The following is a 17,878-nucleotide window of genomic DNA, read 5'->3' on the forward strand; positions in this document are numbered from 1 at the left end:
CTGTGGTGTGACAACATCTGAGGTGGTTCGATTCCCACTCTTGCCGCTTGAAAAAAGATTGGTGGACTGACAGCTGGAGGGGTGGCAGTCCACCTGCTTGCCACGGCCAAGGTGCCCTTGAGCAAGGCCCCGTACCCCCATGCTCCCCGGGCGCTGTTATTGGCTGCCCACCGCTCCAGTCTCCATGAGTGTGCGACCCTGTGCATGTGTGTGCTCAACAGGTTTCAACATGGATGGATCAAATGCGGAGGAGTGATTTTGTGTGACTACATGACAATAAAGTAATCTTAAATCTTAAATAACCATAAACATAACATAAATTTCCTAGCCTCCATATTTTATCAGTTTCTCACAGCAAATGCATATTAGCTGTAAAGTCCCACCTACACACAGAAAGGATGGTTTCCACCAATCTTCTATGTGACATATAAGGGGCCGTTTACACGGAAACGAAAACGGGTTAAAAACGCAAAGTTCTGTAAGATTGTGTGGAAGAAGCTACGGGACAGATACGTGAAGGCAAAGAAGAGGGCAGAGACTCAAAACGGGGTGATGCCGGGGGCTTCAGACCATCACCTCTTTTAACTGAATTAAAAAATTTAAATTATCCGAATACTGCAGCAGTATCATTAATGACAGTATTCCTGCTCTTCATTGTTTTCTTCTCCACTTTTGTGGTTGTAGAGTAGCGGTAACCTTCACGTAGCAGCGCCACCTCTGTGACGGAGAAAATTGCAACTACTGGCACATCGACTTGCGCCACTATATATCGCAGGCACGAACTCGTGACGTCATCAACACCGCTCGCGCGAGCAGACGCAGCAACCATGCTAGAGCCTTTAGGCGCGGTAATTGACGTTCAAGAGTAATTTCATCAGATAACAGCAATGATGAGCGAGAGTAGTAAAGAACAGACCAAAAATATGAACTACGTTCTCAAAATTCTTGAAGTTCATAGAGAGAGCAGGCGACCTAGACAGCTGTGGGTGAGACCTGGGAGGACTTCTCAGTGGTGGGATAACTTCATGAATGGAGTGGTAGACGACCAAGCGTGGCATGAAAATTTTCGCATGTTGAAGGAGTCTCTGTTTGCCCTGAGTGAGGAACTCCGTCCTCACATTGAGGGACAAGTAACAAACATGCAGGCGCCTGTCCCTGTCGTTAAGAAGGTAGCTTGCACGCTTTACTACTTAAGCGACGAGGGTTGGCTGCGCAAAACGGCAAATGCCTTCGGTTTATCCCGACCGACTGTGTCGCTCATAGTCAGGCAAACTTGCGAGGCTATCGCAATTCACCTCGGGCCTAAATTGATCAAGCTGCCATTCACTGTGCCAGAGACAGAGGAGCTAGTGTCCGGATTTTTAATGGATCACGGAAAGAGAAGTAGAAAGGCTTGGTCTTGGTAGTGTTGCCACCTAGCCATCTGGCGTGTTTACTGCATCGATAATGAAACGTCACACACTTTTGCGTTTCCGTATGCACGCAGAGTTTCACCTTAAAACGCTCGTCTAAACGCAGATTTAAAAGTGAAAACGAAACGGCACTTTTGCGTTTTGGTTTCAGATCGTTTCCGTGTAAAGGTAGCCTAAGGGTTGCCTGGCCTTAATGGCTGATTTTTCTCATGACATGTGGCATTAAAAACTTGTGGCATAAAAAACTTAAAAAATCTTATAAGCAAAGTTAAAAATATGTTTTTTGTTAGAGGAGGACTTTAAAGTGACGATGCACTGATAATTAGAGTTTTCTCCCTCATTGTAAATACAGTTACCTGAGGTTTTTGTTGTCTTGGCTGGGGAGGGAAAAAGAAACAGAGCTGTTTTTAAGCTATTATATCAAACTGTGAAGAGCAGCCAACACATTGAATGGTAATCTATAATTTAAGTAAACGTGTTGCAAACGAGTGCAACCTCATTAGGGAATTATGTGGTAGAATGTCAGATAATTAAAGGCCATTTTCTGTCTCTGTAAGCTAGGTTGATGAAAGCCTACTTTGACCATGTGATTTCTAAAGCTGACAGTGTAGATTTATATTACACACACAAAAAAAATAAACTGATAACTCTTGTTTTTTTTGTTTTAAAAACAGCTCCATGTCATGTAGCCACAAGCTAACGCAATGACACTGTTTGCCATGGCATGCTGTTGAACCAAGGAAGCAAAACTGCATATTATTCAGGTAATACAACATTTTTCATTAAAGTTTATTAAAAAAGAAGGGGAAAAAAAGACTAGCCTTTTTTTGCACTGTGAGCTAGCCATGCCTGAAACCTAGTCATTATTAAGGCATTTTTGCTAATTTAAAAATGTTAAATGGGTTTTGAAACTTAACAGAACTTAACTCTCCACCAGTCCACTTAATTACGTTTGCAAACAATGTCAGTAGGCCTATACATTTTAAATTGTGATATTTTTCTGAAATTTCAAAAAAATCTGTTAATTTCAACACTCCTTTGATAGCTATGAGGATAATTAATGGCCCATACGCAAACGTTCCTTTGATGTGTCCTCTCGTATTTTTTATTTTATTTTATTACAGTAGCTAATTGCTGTTAGTGAGGTTTACTTTCTCACATCGTATTCAGGCTTAGTTTAGTGCAGCCTTTGGCCTCCGTTTGCTATTTCACTTTTCTGAAATCTTTGTGAAATAAACATTATCGCCGGTCTCGCGTGCCGTTCCGCTGTTGTGGCAGTGAGCGGGTTAAAGCAGACACTGCGACCGTCCTATCAGTGCTCCTCGGAGTAGTCCCGGCCCACCGCCTCCTGCCTCCTTCCCTCCGGAGAGAGCACAGAGCTGGGGATTGAGTGTGTGTAGCTGTTTGTCATTCTGGCAGTACACACTCCCATGAGAAACAGCCCGCTCTCCTCAAGACTTGTTGCTGCCTTTTCAGACTCGGTCACTTGCTTGACGGCGCTTGCGGATATATTAACTTAACTGGGGCTTTTTATCCCCCTTCTTTGGTGGTTGGAAGCGACGCGTGCTGCGGATCCTACCGGCGACAACGAGCGCAAAGCACCGGGAGACACAGAAACACGGTAGGATACTTCAAATACTGACCACTGTTCAGGTATCTAGTTGTCGTTTGCTCCCTTCTTTAAACAGTCTCTCTGTAGACTTGGGACACCTTTATTGATGGAAAAAAATCGAAGACTTTCAGCCGTAGAGTGCTTTATTGTATTAACTGAGGAAATTTGAATTGGTAGTTGTGACCATTTTGAGTACACGAGTTTCCGTTGCTGAGCGTCAGTGGGTCTGTCTACGAGGTTTGGCTGGAAGAGTTAACGGATGGCTAATAACTGTTTTCTCTGAACATGATACGCTGGAAATGCTATTCTTACAGTCATGTTACTTTCTTGCAGAATTTTTTTTTTTAATTATGTCAATTTTTTTACGATTTTGCTCCTAAAAGTTATTTTCTGAAGCTGTCATGATATTTTTTTGTTCTTCTACTACATGACAGAATAAAACAGCCCCGATTTAAGTTACACTCCCTAACTAACTATACCTATACAGACATTAATTCAACTTATTGTGATTTTTAGAATCAAACACTTGCTGTTCGTAACCTTCTCCCACATCTGTGATGAATTGGAAGATAAATTCTATTAAACTAATTAAAAGTTAAGTGTTCATTTGCATTACATTTATAATATTATTTAGAAACATTTGGGTTGATTGAATAATGGCTGGTTTATCTTGAGAATCAACACTGTAAACTTGAGCCACCCCAATCCGCTCGGTATGTTCAACAGCCCAGCTGGAAGTAAGTGCCCTGGAGGGCAGGTGATATATGTCCAAAATCTCTCTTGACAACCAGAAACATGTCAGAGAATACTGTATGTGTCCTAAAGCCATGTCAAGCGTGTGTGTACTTTTGCAAGGAGGACTGCCTGCTGTTGATGGTATTATTATTAGAAGCAATGTTGTTATTAACTGTCTCTTGACTGATTCCTGGTAATTGCTGCCTATTAGCTTTAATTAAAGGGATGCAGGATGCCTTGCCTTATGCTGTCGCCTAAGGTCTCGTCTTCCTGCTCTCACCCCATAATCATAAACTTGACATGAAAGACGGCAGAAGAAGCGCTTCGTCATCACCTGCGTTTTTCAAAACCACTTGGACTTGGAATCATTTAACATGTTGGTGTATTTTGTGGTACTTTGAATGTCAGATTTATGAAATAATTCCTCTGACCAAGGATCTGTGGGCTTTGAGGGTGGAAAGGACGAGGGGGAGGTGGGAGCTGGGCGGATTGCAGGGCTGAGTGTAGTATTATCCCCACTGGCACATGTAATCTCTAAAAGCTGCAGGTTTTATTGTGAAAATGAGGAGGAAATGACACTTCACCACATTTTCTAAGTCTAGACAGAGTTTGACATGTTGGATTAAGTGGGAGTGATGGGTTATTCTTCAAGGTGACTTAATTTAATGCTAATGTTAAAAGCCAAGCGGAAATCTTCTCTTCACAATTTCAAACACTGCTATTTTATCGCTTACTTTGTTGCTAGTGTTGGAATTTTTCAAAATTCTTTTTAGAAAACATCACTGCAGAACTATGGTTTATTCTCAGAACACCAGCTAAAGTTCTATCATAGAGACATGAAAAATGACATTTTTTGAGCCCTGCGTTCAGTTGTTCATGATCAAGCTGGCTCCAGCCGTCAGATTTTACTTCGAAGAGGAGACAAGAGGAGTCTTCGAAGTAAAGTCTGTCCTAGATGTCTCACCTGTGTGTCGACATCGTGGATTGATACACACACAGATATGAGGCCGCAAACAGCAGAGAGCACACTTTGTTGGATATTTACATTTCGTATACTGTAGCACTGAAAGATAGTTCCTTAATGCTAAATTTTTTTTTTCATATTTTACTCTCTGTTAAACTCTCCTTTCCTTTCCATTCAGCCTTTTGAAGTCATTGTGGGCTTTTGACAGCTGTGGGAGCCAGACTAATGACTTCATCTGGGTTCCCCTCAGCACTCTGCTATTCTGAGCTCTCAGGGCTCTGCAGTTATTCCTTCCTCCTTTCCTTCCCTTTTTTCAACCCCATCCTCTCAGCCACCTCTGACCCAACCAGGCTCTCATGCTCGTATTTCGCCACTCACTCATGTTGAGGTGTCACAGAGCACATTGGAGCAAAAAGGCAAATGTGATGTATCGTTTGGCGCTCAAATGCTAGTGCATCCATTTTGCGGCAAATTATTTCTTGAAGTCAAGGTTCTATTGAACAGAAATCATGTGTGTGTACATAGCTGTCCTAGACAGCCGGAGTAAATAGCAGAGGTTTGAGTGCATACTATAGGACCTTGGATCATTTAACTTCAGAAAGGATACATTACAAATTTTAAACTGCCTTCAGTGACTATGACTGTGAGTGGCATTATGACAACATAAAAGTCATATTTCATGCTATATGGGCACATAATTAAAACACCACAGTAATCCGTTAAGGTCTGCAGCATCTGAAAGCCTTTTTCCCCGTCATCAGCCTCCAGTTCAGGGTTTTATCACTCGATGGTACAAAAGATAGCTGATTCCTGGCTCTTTCTTCACGCATGAAGAGTGAGTTATTCATAATACACCACGATGCAGACTCAAATATGAGATGATGAAGGTCCTTCACTGTGGAATTTGAAAAACTTGTGCGCTTTTAATGTCATCACAACTATTATTCTCTATTATATCTGTTATCTTAAACAGCTCAGGGGGTTTTATTGTTGTCATCAACATTAGGTCAATTAAGAAGTAATTCATGTTAATGATTTCATTTGACAAATTAGGCAAATATGACCTTCAATTGTTAAAGCTTCACAAATGAGGATGTTCTTTGTTGTAAATCATGATATTTGTTAAAAAAATGTGGATTATTAGTGAGATAGTGACTGCTAGTGGTTATTCTTCACATTATATTGCCGATTGAATTTTTTTTTTTTTCCCCATCAAAAACTGTTTTTCTCATATTGACAGAAACGGTTTAACTTTGGAGAAGGCAGAGAAGGGGAGAGTAAAAGCGAAGGAGATTCTCTCGTGCTTCCCATATTTTTATGTTTCAGTCTTGTCTAAAAAGTGTATTTGATTTTTTTTATTCTTCATTTAATCAACTCACAGTTGTCAATGGAAACATTAGAAAAACAGTCATAGGACTGTGTTGTCTATTTGTCAGAAATAAGAAACAGACACATCTCATTTACATAAGTATTCAGACCCTTTACTTTGTAACTTCTACACGTGCCAGTCAGAATTGCAGAGCACACATGTGCCTGTCAACTTTGAAGTTTATGGAACACGCCATGTCAAAACGCAGAGACACCAACAGTCGGGGTTTTAACAAAGTAAAGAGTGAACAAACAAAAGAACCAGAGAGGGAATGGCCACGTTCCAGATATTTCAGACCAAGTTGAGGAACAAACAGATTAGTTGTTGCATCTCTTCGCAGAAGCAGGATCGGTTCGTTCTCCAAATTTAAAAAGGTTCGTGTCCAGATATTTCAGACAGCTCAACAGCAATAAATTAGATAATTCATTATTTACATCGTTTGATGCGTCACTGAGGTCACGTAGCCAAACTAAATGATTTTCTGTCCAGAAAACAGCCAAGCTGCAACTCTTACTAACACTCATAATGAATGAATTGCAAACAAAGCAAGCTCAACCAAAGATCCAAAAGATCCAACCCAGCTATTTATTTATTTTTTCAAGACTACCGAGGGGATTCATTCATTTTTCGGTTTTGTTGCTGCAGTGATACTCACACTGGCGGCATGTCTGCAGGCATCTGATTATCTGATTATTGAAAGGCATAATGAGGGAACTTTTAGTCAGCCTGCAGTAAGTCAACACACTTTCCTGTCCCCAGACTGAATGTCAAAGTGGCTCAGATTTTATTTGAGACATCTTACTCTTGATTTTCACTGTTAGATAATTAAACTACAGCATCTCTTTTCAGAATCATGGTATTTGCTTCTTTGGACACTTCAGAACCACTTTGTACTGTTACCCTTTGTAACAGAATCTGTGAACCCCAACCTCAAGGGACAAAAATCCCTCATATTTAACCCAAGCATTCAAAGCAGGTCGTTTCCTGGATAGGTGGGCAATACTGAGATCTCTAGCAACTGCAGGTAGCTGTTTATTTGTCCATCTATTCATTTGTTTGATTTATTTCATTTTGAGGATGCATTTCTGACTGTTTTGAGACCTTGGTATTCTGCTAAAATCTCAATACACTTTGTCTCTCTCTCCTGCTCAGTTTCTGATGACAGGTCATTACACAAGCAAGCAGGCTGCATCGATTGAATCTGCTTGTTTTATTTTACTTGCACACAAGATGGACAGATGACATGTTCACTGCATCTTAATAGCATTTTACTTGACCTAGCTTCACTCTGTGAGAACAGAATTGGTTGAGCAACATGAAAAGTTTAGAGTTTTTCCCCTTCCTCTATTTCTTTCCTTCTCGGCTTACTTTCATAGCTCATCTTCCATTATTTTGTCTTAAGTGGTGACGAGGCACATCATGCATCCAGTTGGTCCATCCTCAAAATAATTTTTTTTTTTTTTTTTTTTTGTCAACAGTTCTGATCCTGCCAAATAACAAATAAAGAGCTTGAAAACTTCACATTCTAATGAAATAATGTGACTCTTTGGGAAAAATGCTTTCTTTGTGAGAATTGTATGGGAAAATTGATATTACTGTCATATCTGTCAAGCCACAGTCAGAGGACTGTTTCTGGCTCTGTCCAAAGGTTTGAATAAAGCTCCTCCAGTGTCTCTGGAGCTCATTAATTGACACTGCAATTCTCCACTCTGTAAACTGTACAAATACCATAATATAAAAATGACGTTGTGGCTTATATTTGTGGACCCCTCTTGCCAAGGAATGGGGATTTTTTTCTGAAGCTAGTTTTTTTCAGCTTGAACTCCAGAAACGTACTGCTTCCAGCCAAGAAATGATTGAATACACAAATCCTTGTATACACATTAAGCACACAAGGAGGACTGTTTTTTTAATTTATTTTTTCTTTTCTTTCTTAGAGGAGTGACCGTGCCTGTGACAGGCCCACTGGGAGCAGAACATGGCCCTCAGTGACCCAAGTGGCGACCCTCTAGCCCTCAGCAACGGAGGCCACCACCCTCTTTGTACTAATGGAAATGCCTCTTCAAGCACCAGTACACCAGTCAGCAGTGGCCAAGACCCTCTCACAGCTGGCTCCAGTAGTGACTCCCTCACAGCTGAGGGAGATGAAGATGCTGCTGTTTCGAATGAAGCGTCCAAACTGCAGCAGAGATCACATGTTGTGCAGAGAGCTAACAGGCCCAGTCAAAACGGCAGTGTGGTCAAACAGAACGGTTCGCTGAGGAATCTCCCCCCATCGGCAGCTTCCTCTGCCTCCCCTGCTGTACCAGACTCCCAGAGACTGGCCAGACATCACCTTTCCTCCACCCTGTCCCCTTCCTCTCCTCTCCAGCCTCCCCCACTCTGCTGCCCACACTGCCACTTCCACTCCACCCTGTGCTGCCCCTGTGGACAGCAGGAGTGTCCCCTCTTCCAGAGCCCCGGCCCCAGCTCTGGTCCACAGACAGGCACAAGCTCTTCCTGCCCGTGCTGCCTCTCTGCGTGCACATACTCCCATCAGCATCCCCATCACCCATCCTCACATCTCTCTCTTCATCACCACCATCAGCAGCATTGGCAAGAGCACCTAAAGAGCCAGACACATGCACCAGGGATCAGGTAGGTAGGGGGAAAGGGATTGATTTACTTAACAGTTTAGATTGCTGCTCCACTCATTTAAATGGTAATCTAAACTGGTTGAGAGAGAATTTATGTGTTGTTATTTCCTTTAAATAGCTATTCTTTGACTGTGTATGTTCTCATGTGTCCCCTTTTCTGTGGATTCTTTTACCCTAACTATAGTCACACTCAGACAGGCAACAGAGGATTTCCCTTAATCTTCCTGTCCCTCATGAACACCTCCTTATGCCTCCACGTTTATAATATGTTTCATCCTGGGAACCATTTCGGCCTGGAATGTAGTAAGAAGTGGTCACAATTGTTAGGGATCAGTAATTTGAATTAAAGTAAGGGAGAAATCTTATTGAATTTTTTTTCCCAAGTAGAGGCTCATCACACTGTCACAACCAACTGGTTACAAAGACTTAATAACCATGTTGAACGAATGAAAGCTTTTTCCTATGTCTTTGATTCCTTTGTCTCAGATTTAAAGCAAGGACTTATAAAGAATAAGAAATTAACTGAGAATATTAAGAATAATTTTAATCTCTCTGTACTGTGTGTGGAAAAAGTCTTCGTCCACTTTATGATTTATGATTACTTTATGATGATCTGTGGACCATGTTGAATTTCCCACTGGACTCTTGAACTCCGGCTCCTGGAAGCCCTCAGAACAGATTAGTGTTGTAAAGTGGCTGAATGCATGGCCTGTATTAAATATCATCATAGATTGAATTTTCTGCCTTATTTGAGAGTAATTTGTGTGTTCTTTGTGGAGTATTTTATGCAGTTTTGTCTGGCTTGTGGCCTCCAGGCTGTTGGAATGGAAACAGCCAAAGCAAAGATGATAGAACGTTTGCATGTTTTCGTTAATTTAATGGGAACAGTGAGCGAGCACACACATGTGCTGTATATACACACATGGTGACCATGTCTCTTACAGCTGAGGCAAACTTTTGAAAGCATATGTTGGCAAACCTCTCCTCTGCTGATCCATATTTAGTGAGTTTGTTCTTTCCCGTTTACTCCCAAACCGCAGGCCTTCCACCACATTTGAAACTGGAACCATTTAATTCCTTTCATAATCATTTGCATAATCCTCTATTTACCATCTACACAGAGAAGGGGAGGCGTGGGGCAAATTATTTACTCATGTCAGCTTCTTTTTATGGTAGCAGATTGTTGTGGGGAATCTGATTTGCATGAGAGGATTTTGGTTAACTTCTCAACGTGGAATTTTCCTCACTGAAATAAAGTTTCATTAGAAAGAGGGGCAGTGTGGGTGGCGTTGAAGGATGAGGTTTGTGTAGCCACAGCGGGTAGATGCACCAAAACCTGGTGTGCACATATTAAGCTGTGGGTGGGCAGAGAGAAGCACCATTGGATTGTGTTGCCAGGATTTAGAAGCAACCACCAGCCTCTGTGGTTCCTTCCCTCCCAGCTCTCTTACTTACCACTCATGTTGTCTTTGTTTACTCCTTTTGCTGCATGTCCCTTCTTATCCTTCTCTCATTCCACATCAGTATTTAGAGCAGATTGGACACATTTACATCTGTCTTGCTGTCGAATATCTATGCACCAAATGGGGTCTCTCTTGTACAGCGATGATAGGTTTGAATTATAGAACCTGGGTCTGTTCCAAATCTGCTTTCCCAACATTCCCCTTTCCTGAACACTAATGTTTTTGTGTGTCTGTATCAGATTGAGAGATTAGATTTTGGAAATGATAAACCTGTCTCAGTTGTGCCATTTTTCCCGGATCTCAGATACTAACAAAAACCTTAAGACTGTGTTGCGCTTTTACTCCAGTTCTCCAATCCCTTTACTAATACTTTGTGGAATTTGGTGGTAGTTAAATATATCTTACCCCAACACATGTAAACTTATATGCTATATATTCATAATACCCTTGATAATTTGGGGATGTAGAGTCGGAAAAAAAACGGTGTCATGTAACATGTTGATTTGCCGCAGGGCTGTGATCTGCCAGATTAGTGGAGGGATTACGTCTGTGATCACATCGTTCTCGTGTCCTGCTCACACATACAGTCTGTCCCCCTCAAACACACAGAGTGATAAGTTGTAACTTCAGCTCTTTATTAAGACCTTTTTATGTGGGTTTCACAACTGGGCATTTTCTGTGCCTATTCTCAGCTTCACAAAACCTTAATCCAGTTACAAAGATTAGCCTACACTCTGTTTCCTAATGTTTCTATTTTGAGAAACGATCAAAGGGTCTTTGGGTCTTTTTACATCTACGAAATAATCCAAATCTTTAGAGAGGTTGAAGCCCCTTTCAGCAGTTTGGCTTAAAGTTTTTTTTTTTTTTTTTTCTGTGGATATCTGTTGAAAACATTAGGACCATTTTTGTCTGCATTGTGAGATTATTTTTCACTACTTTTTATGTGTACAGGGTTATTTAGAGCAGAGAGAAGCGGTGTGTCCTTGGGATGTCTGTAGCTGTTTGGCTCCAGCCAGCTCTGTGTGTGCTAGCAGGTTTAAAGACTTCAGGTGAAACACTTTAGACCTCAGTAGTGGGGAAATAGTGAAAGCTCGGCTCCCCGTTGCTCGTAGCTTAGTAGGTCTTAAGCCACTCTCTTGGGCAAAACAAGGAGTTTTTAAATGTTTGTTTTTGGAAGACGATCATTCACTGCAGTCGAGCAAAGCCCCAAGGATGAAGTGCAAGTGTTAACCTGGGGTTAAGAGTGCCAACTTTGACCACAGCTAAATTCTGAGGGCTGCACTTGCACACTGACAGTAGCTATAGAGAGAGAGAGCTGTGTCATGAGAGAATATGTATGAAACAAATTATGTGTAGCTTCAGGGCAGCTGAGGTTCAGCCAACCTGCTACTACCTGCACTGGCGACCCTGCCAGAGTCACCAAGGAAGGAGCTCACTGACACTCAGGCATCCAGGGTCACGCTGAGTATTTAACCTCAAACATGACAACTCCTAAGAGCAGAGCAGTTCAGTATGTGTCATTTTGCAACATTGCATCAAGCATCTGTATTTCTGGTGGACCGTATGTGTCAGCCGTGTTGGAGTAGATTAACCCTTTACCCAGTTTATTTGAAGTTAGGGAAACTAAATATATATGGGTCTATTAAACTCCTGCACCTTTACCTGTTAGGATTGTTTCGACTCTACATAGGTTTAGTTTATTGCCCAAGTTATACGTTGTAAAAGTCAACCGAAATGAGAGGACTGCATCTGAAAAAAAGATTATCTGTATTTATGTGTATGTTCTGTGGCTCCTGGGGCACGTCAGAGGGCTCTGTGAAGGATGGGGGAGATTTACTGACATCCTCCTCCTCTTATCCGCTCTGTACTGTTGGAGTGCTTGGAGTTACGAGGTTAGCCCAGGCTATAAGCAGTGCACGCTGGCATTTTCTCTACAAAATCAAGATATAGATGCAGGGTTTTGATGCTTTTTTTTAAATGTTTTCTTTTTTTTTTTTTTAATGTTTTTTAGACAATTCTAAGTAGGATTTTCCTTCCTCTGCTTTAGTTAAATTTTTGACGGATCAGACTCTCTTCAGTTTGTAGTCTACCTCTGATTTATTATGCACATAGGCTTTTGTTTCCCACTACTGAGACATCTGAGTGACATCAACATCAGTCAGAACTCTGTACTTACCTGGGTTCATCTAACTTACTGACGAGCGAGTTTTCATTCGTTAGGCTCGCCTTATTTTTATTTAAATGCACAGCAGTATTACAAGTTTCTCGCTCAAGACGCACTCAACATGATATTTACCTTGTGGAGCTTGATTTAAAGACATTCACTTTTAATCCTTAACACTATTTTTTTAAATCCTTGACTGCTGAAATATTTTAAAGGATTTCCCCCATTGTGAAAGAAAAAAATAAAAGGCTTAACACATAATGCTGTGTTTTTTGCTACACCACCACTGATATTTTTTGACCATTTGTATTTTGATATGTTCTTGAACATAAAGAAAAAGAAAATCAATGATACAAGTTTCAACTAATAGCAACGAAAAAAAACTACACACATATGCTGGTTTGGTAGTCGGGGAAGGGGCCAGCGGTGTAATGTGATGTCAGGTGAAGCAACCAACTGTTCAATTTGCAAGTGTTCGCTGATGCAGGTTAAGAGAGAGGAGTAGAAAACAGATGGGGACAGACTGACTGGGAACAGCAGTGATGAAATGAGGACCTTTAGAGCATATTCGCTAGTTGCTCTTCTTCTTTGTTCCCTCTGGTCTTCATTTACATATTTAAAAATATATATATATTATATATATATATATATATATATATATATATATATATATATACATACATACATACATTTCACTTTCTTTCTTACAGACATTTTTTCATTTCTCTCTCTGTACTTCTCTACTACCTCCATTTCTGAGTATTAAGCAAAGCCCATAAGATAGCCAGTACAGATCAAAGGCCCATTCTGTCCCATAAAGCCAGATCAAAGACTGATGTGAGCACAACGTTGTCATAACTTCTCATAAGCTGACTGAGCAGCTATCCAGGCCTCAGCTGGATAAATACGTCTTGCTGCTACAGGCTGGTAAAGATTATCATTGCACTTTGAAGAGGATAAACCACTACATGTGTCCAGTCCAGACTGTTTGAGATGTCCTTTCTCAATATGTTAGATAAATGGTTTACTGGTGGGTTCTACTGGATTTTCATGAGTGGGGATTAGTAAGAGAACAGTTTACTGTTGAAGCTAAAGATAAAATGAATGGTGGCTATTTTTTGAAAATGTGGTTTAAATCACTGTGTTAGTGTTGTGATTCTCTGAATCCTCAGATGTTTCTCTGAGGTTGTAAAACTGTCTTTACTTTGTAGCTCATCAAAAGACATAATTTATCTATTCCTTCATTCCTGCTGTGTTTTGCCCTGAACTCTGCTGATGGAGGGAGATGCTGAGAAAATGGTGCACATATACTTATCAAAATTTGCTCATAGATGGGTCTTAAAACAGAAAAGATTACATTTAAGTTAAAAGAAAATCTTCTTGAATTACATGAAATTAAATCAGTTGGCTTCCTGTATAAGAAATACACCCACAGTGTTGGTTGCAGAAGTTAAGTTGCTTTCCTAAACCCAAAATGACACATCAGTGTCACCAGGCACTTTGTCACAGTATTTGCACTAGGTTAGTATTTAATAAGTATTATAATGAACTTAATCAAAGTGGAAATACTGTGTAAAATGTACACCAGCTTCAGATGTATTTCACCTTCTCCATCATCGGGTTCATATTATTGTTTGTTTGAAACTAAAAGAACCAGGCAATGCCCCCACTGAGATGAACAGCTACCCCTTTTTTTTCCTTTGTTTCCTCTCCTTTACTTAGTGAACTTTCGCTTGGAATTTTCCAGACACCCACCAAAACACCCATCCTAACATGCACGTACACATACACACTCTCTCGCTCTCTGAAGGAGCTGGGAGGAAACATTTTGTTCATCATTTAGCTTCAGCTGTGGCAAGGTTTCCTTAGTGCATCTTTACCAAATTGCATGTGGTGCCATTTTTTAGATGCCCACATCAGCTGCTTTGGTTTTCTACCAAAAAATAAGGGTAGTTTTTTTCCCCAAAAAAAGGGGGAAAAAACAGATGTCACTGCACTGCTCCAAACAACCCTTAAACTCTCTGAGCTATCATGTCCTCAGAAGACCTATTGTCAAATATGAAGTGACAATAACAAATCTCAGGGGAAAATAGACTCGTAGTCTGGCGCAATAAGGTAATACTGGCATGGACGCAGGGTGAAAAATTGAAAAATGAAATGGACATTGACCTTTTCTTTCTCTCCTTTGTTAATAAATGAGATCAGAGAAAGTCTGAGTGAAGATACATGTGATGTCTGAGTCATTAGGGGATCATATATCAGCAGGAGACAGATTTTATTACAGTCCACTACATGTGAAATCACATGAAGTCTATAATTGCTCTTTGTTCCCATACGTTTGTGGCCCTACATGTTGATTATAATGATGGCTGTGTTTCAAGTTAGTGTATTGACAAGATGTCTTACTTACACAAGAGAAGCCAACGGCATCAGCAGCAGCTAAAATGTCTTTCAAAAGAGAAGCTTTGTCATTGTCTAGACTTGTACTTGTCTTTTATTTAATGTCAAAAGTTTTTGTTTTACGGAGCCTGTTTTTGAAATGATAGCTAATGACTCATCAGCTTTGAAAACGAAGCCTCTGTCCCTGAGGTCTGCAATGATCAGCTTTGTTTTGAAGGGGTGTGGTTTTATTTAACATGCAACTATTGTATGCAGCTCTTTGGTTTGGTTTGGGTTGTTGGTCAGTGACCATATTTGACCAAGACCGCACGCTTGTGGTCATCGCACAATGATTTTAAGTCATCAGTAATCATCACATGTCTGTGGCAGGAGGCTGATGGATGCAGTAGAAGGTATAAACAACTTTTTCCACCTTTAAAAGTCTACTGCTCTCCCTGACCACACTGCTGCATACAGTTGTACTCAGCCATAATAGCGCAGGATTCACCCAGGGAATGTTTAAAAACAATCTTAGTGAAGACCTGCACCCACTGCGCTTTCAGCCTAGCCTGCATAGAGCTCTGGAGCTGCAAGCTTGACGTGATAAAGATTAGGCAAGGAGCAGCCATGATGAAGACGTCACACAGACTGACAGCTTGTAACCATTGGCTACAGTCCTCAAATCCCAACTGTCTGCCTGGAATTTCTGCATGCCCGTATTTCACCTTGAGGAATTCAAGCTAGTGGAATGTGCAGACAGAAAAGGCCATGCTCACCAGTGAATGCAGTCATCCCAAAGAAGTCCATATGCACACATATGGAAGCATTACTAAAAAAAATTGAGCTGCATTAAAAATTCAGTTAATTCTTTGCACAACTTAAAATACAGATATGGTCGTCATTTGTCATATGGACAAATAATCCCATTAAACTTCAACTGCTGCTTCTTTTCCACGAAATGTCCCATGTCTGGTTGTGCTTCCCCCATGTGATAATGAGAGGAGAAGTTCCCCAACTGACCCGTATTTAAACTTTGTGTTTAAACAGCCCAGGCCTGTTCCAGTGTTTATTGGAGGCCTGTTAGAAACATGATGCCCTGTGAATCAGTGTGTTACTGCTGAAGCCAATGTGTCTCAGAACAGTGCTGATAATTCTCCAATCTATTATTAAAACTGTTTGCGGTGTAACATTGGTCTTTACATTTGACCACTGATAAAGACTGAAAACACTGCTCGTATATCTATTTTGTTCACCTATTTTTGGAGATTTAAAGTATATTGGAGAAAGTACTTGATGTTCCAGAAAAGTGTCCTCTTTGACGCACATCTTCAGCCCTTGTTGGGCTTTTCGTTAATGTTTTGAGTCATAAATCTAAAAGCTTTTAAACTGTTGGATTTTATTGTCTGTTTACAGCTGCACTGCAGCTCTAATTTCACCCGAATTCCATTTCTGGGCTCTTTGTTAAACAAACTTGTTGCTGTTTTCTTTAAGGCCTTTTTTAATCTTATACAGTTGATTTGTCCTGATATACAGAATAATTCTAATTATTCATTGAACTTTTCTCTTTGATGAAGTTTTATTCCTAAACTCCAATAGGTCTTTTAGATATTTGCAGTCATATTAATTTAATTCAGCCAGACACACTTGCTCACTTTGGGACTCATTGATGTTTCTATCAGTGCTCTGCTGTAGCCACAAGAGTCCTTTATCAATACGCTAAAAACACTTGCACAACCTTTTTTATCTCAGTGCAAATACATATGTAGTGCAGAGTTTTCTGCCGAACTTCTCTCATAGTTTCCTTTGGATGGGAGTTCTGGTAGCCTGGGCCTATTTCACGGCTAACTCGAGCCTCTAATTGTGTGCAGCGTTCCAGTAAGGCACTAATCAGGGTGAGGCAGACCCAGCGGGTCTGATTGTTGACATTAATTGTTCTTGCTTCGACACGAAGTCCTTGTTCGTGAAATATTTACCTGCCTGTGTGTTGACAGTTAACCCTCACCCTCAACCCCCCTGCAAACAAAGACTTGTAGGAAAACCCAGGCACACGGACAAAAGCTGTCCCCCACAGTATCTTTTCTTTATTGTATGACTAAAAATATCTATTGCGGTTTCTTTGTTGTTTGAAGTTTAAGCAGATCAGTCTAGCAGAGTTTAAGCAGATCAGTCTAACAGAATTGTTCAATTAGCTCGAGGAAAAATGTGATTATTTCTCTCACAAACCGTAACTATCATCCTGTACAAGGCAATACTGCGCACTGTTGAGCGCTGTAAAGCAGCCCCTCGGCATCCTCAATTCCCAGCTGCTTCTCTGTTTCTTTCCTGTCACCACAGTGCTGAGTGAGCGGCTGGCGGTCTCTGTTTATCTTATTAATTAGCCCAGTGATCCAGAAACACTCTCCCTCTGGTAAATAGAATAACACTGGGACGTTCCTCACAACCAGAGGAGAGAGAAAATAAGAAGGCAGGCAGAAGCCAAGGAAAGGAGGAGAGAGGCATAGAAAGTTGGACAGAAAGACAGGGTCTGCAGTTGAATTTTGCATTAAAGGCATAGTGAGTAGAACTGATCATGCAGTCATGGAGGAAACCCGATACAGTGGGTTGTCATCTTGCAGAATTTAGAGCCTCATCAGTAAACACTAGCTCTCTGTTGCTCACCACCTTCCTTGTGCTTTACACCCTCATTCATTTTCAGTTTCACAAGCTGTGAGGGTAATTCATCTTTAATTTGGCTTTAGTTTATAGACTACAAGCAGATTAAACTAGAAGTCCCAGGCACAGAGATTAACTCAGTTTTCAAGCTCAGCATTAGTTTTAAGGGAACATGATGAATTATTACTCTTGACTGGATGGATCCTTGATTTATCCCTTTTTTTTTTGTCATTTAGAAGTCCTCAGGTATGCTGCACATCTTTCCAATTGGCTGAAATAAATTCAGATAAGAGCACCACTGACCGAAATTCAAAACAGACCTTTAGCAGACAAATAGATATGCCTCAGAGCGCTGTCATGAATCGGTTCCAAGTATTTGTAATAACATTACTCCTCCATTTTGGGCCATATCTCTGTCCTGAGGTCTGCAGTTCAAGGCCATACATGGAAAGCCAAGTGACGGTGCACACCGACTAGAATTACATTAGCAAT

General features: G+C 40.8%; 1 protein-coding gene across 4 annotated transcripts in view; it reads left to right on the top strand.

Annotated features, from left to right (window-relative positions):
- The window catches only part of disp1 (dispatched homolog 1 (Drosophila)), a 92,672-nt gene that overhangs the window by 63,202 nt on the left and 11,592 nt on the right, over positions 1-17,878 (top strand). For 2 of the 4 annotated variants that reach the window (XM_075459782.1, XM_075459783.1), the window contains 2 exons: positions 2,087-3,033; positions 8,030-8,729. In XM_075459782.1, the coding sequence (XP_075315897.1) occupies positions 8,071-8,729 (659 nt within the window). In that variant the 5' untranslated portion in view covers positions 2,087-3,033; positions 8,030-8,070. The remainder of the gene's footprint in view (positions 1-2,086; positions 3,034-8,029; positions 8,730-17,878) is intronic. The other 2 variants (XM_075459784.1, XM_075459785.1) reach the window with 1 other exon arrangement.

This window comes from Odontesthes bonariensis, chromosome 24, assembly GCF_027942865.1.
Source record: "Odontesthes bonariensis isolate fOdoBon6 chromosome 24, fOdoBon6.hap1, whole genome shotgun sequence".
Lineage (NCBI taxonomy): Eukaryota > Metazoa > Chordata > Actinopteri > Atheriniformes > Atherinopsidae > Odontesthes > Odontesthes bonariensis.